Genomic DNA, 5,556 nt, shown 5'->3' with positions numbered 1-5,556 from the left:
CTTTCACCCGAACACGCTCGGCGACGTCGCGCTCTACAAGGGCTACGACAGCGCCCCGCTGAACGCGATCGTTGCCTGCCAACACTGGCGCATGCTGGGCCACGTGCTGTGCCTGAACGAAGACGTCCCTGTCAACATTGCCGCCGCCCGCTTCTTTGCCACGCCCGATGCACCCCGTTTTTGAGGCCGCACCAGGATCACGTTGCCGATCGTCCTGCACCGCGACCTCCAATCATCGACGCTGCCTCAGTCGCCGGCGCCTCTCGAGGACTTCAACCAACTGCATAGCTTTGCCGCCGACGGCAAAGCCTGGAAGGCTTTTACACAGCGTGTTGTCATGGGCCTCACCAGCGGCCACAAGCGCCCCCGGGCGACTACAGAAGAGCAAGACGAGCCCCCGCGCCGCCGCCTGCGCAGCCACGGCCCAGTGAACGAATGAAGAAGATGAAGAATGCTAGTTTATACGTATGCGAACTCTTTGTAACAACGAAGATAACACGAAACACGTTCATATATATTCAAAAGTTCCTACCAGCTCACCCCGCACGGGACCTGTTAATACATGATCTTCGTGTTGTAATTATGAAGGGCGTCGGGGGCTGCCATCGCTAGTAGAAGGTCGTCGCAAAAATCAAAATCGTCGTCGTCGTCATCACGCTGGCCGTTCTCAACCGCGTTCTCTTGCGCGTCAAACGACTCGTGCGCAGTATCCAGATGCATCTCTTGCATCGCGTCGGCAGCCGCAGCCGTGTCGTCGTCGTACTCGCTTGCCCAGTTGAATTTCAAATGGCGCTTCTCGCAGCCATAGTCGTCCCGCCGCCGGTCCCAGCGAAGGTACTCGCTAAAGCTCGCGCACCCATGCGTTTCTGCTTTGTGGATGTACTGCATAAACTTCTTGGCCGCGGTGGACGACGCTGCAGCATAGTCGGTCGTGTCCTTGGCCGCCGCCATCGCCACCACGCGCGGTCGTGGGCCGTCACCTGGTACAGTAGCGTATCGCAGAGGCCAACGGTGCGCAGCGCATTACGCTCGTCCTGGAGCCGCCGCAGCTTGGCGCTCAGTCGAAGAGCGATTTTGTGCAGTGCATCGCTGCGCGAGCCATCGCGGGCCAAGATGGCGTCGATGGCATGGGCGGGTAGCTCGTCCAGCGACCGGACGCGGGGCAAGCCCAGCGCGAGGAGATCGTTGATGTCGCGCTCGTCGTGTACGTAGAACTGGTTCTTCTCCAGGCGAGACAAGAGGTTGCGGGCGGCGTCACGCACGTGGCGGGTCACCGGCGGCGGCGGCGTCCGGCGCATGGTCGCGAGGTAGTCTTCGAGGTCCCAGTTGGCGACAAAGCGCTTGGTCGTGCGGCCGGTCGTCGCGCGGTGGAGAAGGCGCGCGCGGGCGTAGACGGTGTCGCCGCTGACAAACTTGGTGAAGCCGGCCTCGTCGTCCATTTAGATCGTTCGCAAGTGGCGTCCTCTGTTCGTTGGATCGATTTTGACAATCACTCACATCCGGATAAAAAACGACAGCACGTCCACGGGCGTCGTAAGGTTGTCGTATTGCAACGATAGACATACAAACAGTAAGTGGAAACTGATTTTTGAGGTACATTTGCGATACATTTGTGTTTCCGGATAGTCTCTGGGACCATCACCAACGCTGCCCGAACAACTCATCACGCGAAGCGACCACGCCAGCGATTCGAGGTTTCTTGCGACATGCTGTACTGGTATCGTGGAAGGGAAAAGTTGTGCAACACTACTGTCCACAGTTTGGGTGGTCCGAGTACAGGAGCCTGCGTACGACCTCGAGCGAGCAATCCCTCGGCGAGTGGGATCCACCACAGGATGGAGCTCACTCCCAACGACCAAGTGCTGGTGCCAACTCCCACGCATTCAGACATAGCATTACGTAGGCGAAGTCTTTGAGTTCGTTTTTACTAGTTTGATTTGAAATCGAACACGTTTGATTGATTGATTGATACTGTCCACGGTCTACCTACTGGTCCTGATTCGAGACGACTACGTAGACAAGGCCACTACTAGTACATCCTTAGTCCGACACAAATTTACAGACCGAGCTCGCAGTGCCGAGCGTGGTGGCTGTACGGGGTAACGTCAAGGGAGGATACGATCAAGTGGCTACATAGCGGTACTGGTAGATCACTCGATGCTGCGTCTACCGTATACAGTGTAAAGGCCACCGCCGTCGCGCTATCTCGAGCCCGATATCCTGTATTCAAACGACAACTTGTATGTTGCCGTTATCAAATGACAACTTGTCTGCACTTCATCTACGCTGCTGCTGACGGCACGAGGCAAAAGACGCCCTTGGTGATAGAATGGCGCTTGAAACGCGAGTTGGAAAAGAGGATTTTTCGCACCGACGACTTCCACACGGGCGACTTGCGCTGGTCGCTAGTAGAGATCGTCCATCAGTCTACTGCGCCGTGGACAATTTGTGTACCTCTCGAGCTTCCAGTTGAGTTGACTCTCGTACTGCGCTTCAATGTACTCGCAAATATCTTTGAACGTTCCCTGCGCATTCCAATTGAATCAAAAGTATCAAGGAATCAAGTTGTATCTACCTCGCCGCGGGGCATGGAGCGAAGCGCGTGCGAGATCATGTCGCCGTACGTCGTGCTGAGCGCCGGCTTGCGAAACACTACGACAAGAGCTTACAGAATCCATACACTGGATGGCTTGTTGTACGGTTTTCTGGCACCAACTCGGAAGTTGCTGCAGCTCGCGGCTGACAAAGCGGACAGAGCCTATCGATGCTAGGACATGACAACGGTGCTGTCGAACGGAGATGGGAATACCATGTCTCGGGCGTGGTCTCGAGGCCGACGCATTGCATGTGATACCAGTTGGAGCGGTCGCTGCAGGCGTTGTTGTCGCACGCAATCATCGCACCAAAGCTCTCGCCGTCGCAGATGCAGTATCGCTTTTCCTTGCGCTTGGCCTTCTTGCTTGGCCGGTTGCTGTCGTTCGAGATGTCGTCCCCCGACGTCATGGCGTCGTCGGGCGTCGCAGCCCGTGGCCGCTTGGCGTCACCGAGGGCCTTGATGCGGCTGCGTCGGGCGGCGTCGCGCGGGCCTTCACGGATCTACAGTGCATGCAAGGATCATCGGGACGCGTCCATACCGCCAGCGCAACGTACGTAGGTCAAGAACGACATGATGGTGGCCTTCTCGTCCTCAAACATGGTGACCGTTTCGCTGAAATGGCTACACCACAGAGAGGCATAAGGCCACGGGCTATAGCCAGAAGCGCGTACGCGGCGACGCGGATCGCAAGGTCGTCTTTTGTCGCAGACGATGGCAGCGGCAGCTGGTGGTAGTCGACGTATCGCTGGAGCGTGTCGGCCTAGAGACGCCGAGGTCAGCGCTCGAGGTGCGGTGGTGGGCGGCTACCTGAAGGCTAGCAAAAGTCGACGCTGAGCTCGCCCGGGTACGTCGGCAGGCTCGCGCTGCGCATTGAGATGCCCATGGTTGGGTTGCTACACGCTGGAAATCCGAAACTGTGCAAGATCGCGTTTTGTGGAATCCACGTCGAACCTCCATAAACGCATCTCGCCAGAGGCTAAATCCACGCCATTGTCGCCGACACCGTCGTCGGGTGCACGGGTGACCTAGTACAAAGCAAGCTCGCCACGCCGGTTGCAAGGGGCGTTCATTGATAGGTCGGACTTAAGGCCTGTACCTGGCAAAACATGGATGCTGGTGTATGGTAGCGTTGGTCGTCAGGGTGTGGTACTGGTGCGGGATGTGCTGGCTTGGTTGGGTGTTTCTATCCTGATAAAACCTCCATGTCTTGATATTTGGCTGGTCCGACGGGGATCTTGATGTGGTACTAGTGCTATGCCATTCCGCAAATTTAAATGCAAATTTCAATTCAAGCTTGGTCAGTCTATGCAGTACATTTCAATGTTGTGTCCCCGTCTCGCGCACGCTCATTGCGCCACGTCATCGCGCCTTGGAAACACACGTGTTGCGCACGCAACGGCGATTTCATGAATGACCACGAGCTCTGGTACCGGTCACATACGATCCAAGGGTCGGGAAACCGATAGTCTTAGCGTCCCCACGGCTCAACCGGGAGGAGAGAGGTGCCATGGGTGGCAGAAGTTGTCGAGTTCAACCAACTGCAAGGTCGCGACGGTCTCGGTAATACCACGTACTTGTAGATTGATCCAGTGGGCCAAACGAGATGACCACCTCCTTCTCGAAGCCAACAACAACATCTATGGTGTAAACGAAGCTCGCGATCACAACGCTACCATGGTCGACTGGCGTTGTGTCCTACCGGTAGTGGCGTAGACAGCCAGCAAGATCATCGACAGACTTTAGGTCATTGGTAGTCTGGCGAGTTGCACACTCCTTTGGGCAGGTATGCAACGAGTTCTACAAGAGCAATGCGTAGACGACGGCATTGGATGTGACTGGAAGGCCGTGCGTGATTTCAAGCTTACGAGGCTTCTACTATTGCAATGGCCCGCGCGCTTGCAATCGCAGCCACGTCTTCTTCGTCGACTTGGTCCCGGCCTGGAGGAGGATGCACGGCGCCCGATGCAGCGTGCGTAGGCGGTCAATGATGCGTCTTCGAGATGAGCGACGACGCATCGGCGTCGGGCTCGACCGTTGCAGTCACGGTCGTCACTCGTCTCGGACAAGTGCAAGCGTTGAGGCGGCTTGTAGCGGTGGCTTCACGTTGAAGGTGCGCCGGCGAGGGCACTGAATGGCCATTTCAAAGCTCTGGCGTGGCAGCAGCGCGACTGCCTCCATAGGGCTACGCCATTCGAGATGCACCGACAATAACGTCGTCAGAACGGTGCGGTTGGTCGCGACCCATTGCTACAGATAGTGAAATATGGTCGTATCGAGAGGTATTAGATTGTGGGCACGTACATGGCAAGCGAAAAGGCGACTGCATCACGAGCACATGCTGGCCTTTCGGCGCATCCGGATACCTTGCCACGCGAGGTGGTGCACAGTGGGACTTTTGATGGACGATCGCCAGCCGCTCTTGCCGTCGTCGTCGCCGACCTTGCGCGACCGCTGGCCGGTCGCCGCCTTTCTCCTTATCGTGCTCCTCGTTGTGTGGGGCTCGGTCAAGGAGACCATGCTCGACGATGCCCTTGGACCCAACATCCTCGTCTGGTACGACTGCGCCACCTGTTCCTGATGCGCTTCATGATCCTACGGCCAGGACATCGACGTCGCCCGACGCGCCGCTGCTCTCGCTCGATGCTGCTCCAGCGAGTGTTCCATCTGCCGCGCCGCTCGTCGTCTACCTCTCGTCGGGCGCCTCCAAGCCGTGCGCGACGCCGTCAACGTTGCATGCTGCGTTGTGGCTACACCTGCCCGAAGCGTCGGCGGTCGCCGAGGCGCACGTCTTCTTGCAGCAGTGGCTCATCGCGCACCCGCAGCGCATGCACGCACCGGTACGCTACCACCACTCTCCTTATCTATCTCTCGAGCCCACCACCTCAATCGGTAGCTGTGGCTGGCGAGCGACGATCCTACCCTCGCTGCGGCGCTTGGCCGTGCGATCGTCGATCGCAACT

At 57.7% G+C, this 5,556-nt stretch overlaps 2 protein-coding genes across 2 annotated transcripts; both read right to left on the bottom strand.

The window, feature by feature from the left end:
- Positions 1-535: 535 nt before the first annotated feature.
- Positions 536-1,439, bottom strand: SPRG_13271 (hypothetical protein; the record flags this gene model as incomplete). Its single annotated transcript, XM_012352287.1, has 2 exons — positions 536-980; positions 1,028-1,439. 2 exons carry the CDS (start codon positions 1,437-1,439, stop codon positions 556-558), a joined length of 837 nt encoding a protein of 278 aa, XP_012207677.1. The 3' UTR covers positions 536-555.
- A 771-nt stretch (positions 1,440-2,210) lies between these two features.
- On the bottom strand, positions 2,211-3,071 carry SPRG_13270 (hypothetical protein). The gene is made up of 5 exons (XM_012352286.1): positions 2,810-3,071; positions 2,700-2,758; positions 2,576-2,652; positions 2,455-2,525; positions 2,211-2,405 (listed from the first exon to the last, which is right to left on the bottom strand). The coding sequence occupies exons 1-5, from the start codon at positions 3,001-3,003 to the stop codon at positions 2,282-2,284; spliced, it is 525 nt and encodes a 174-aa protein (XP_012207676.1). The 5' UTR covers positions 3,004-3,071; the 3' UTR covers positions 2,211-2,281.
- Between the last annotated feature and the right edge of the window lie 2,485 nt (positions 3,072-5,556).

Source organism: Saprolegnia parasitica, assembly GCF_000151545.1.
Source record: "Saprolegnia parasitica CBS 223.65 unplaced genomic scaffold supercont2.96, whole genome shotgun sequence".
Taxonomy (NCBI): Eukaryota; Oomycota; class Saprolegniomycetes; order Saprolegniales; family Saprolegniaceae; genus Saprolegnia; species Saprolegnia parasitica.
The sequence above is the reverse complement of the archived record's forward strand: the minus strand, read 5'-3'. Positions and strand labels throughout refer to the sequence as shown.

What these genes read in the sequence shown, in the direction of transcription:
- SPRG_13270 (XM_012352286.1), bottom strand. Translation starts at nt 3,003, where the DNA reads ATGACGTCGGGGGACGACATCTCGAACGACAGCAACCGGCCAAGCAAG. An exon ending in GCTCCATGCCCCGCGGCGAG is followed by an intron (nt 2,526 to 2,575) that starts GTAGATACAACT and finishes TGGAATGCGCAG; the next exon opens with GGAACGTTCAAAGATATTTG. An exon ending in CTCAACTGGAAGCTCGAGAG is followed by an intron (nt 2,406 to 2,454) that starts GTACACAAATTG and finishes GATCTCTACTAG; the next exon opens with CGACCAGCGCAAGTCGCCCG.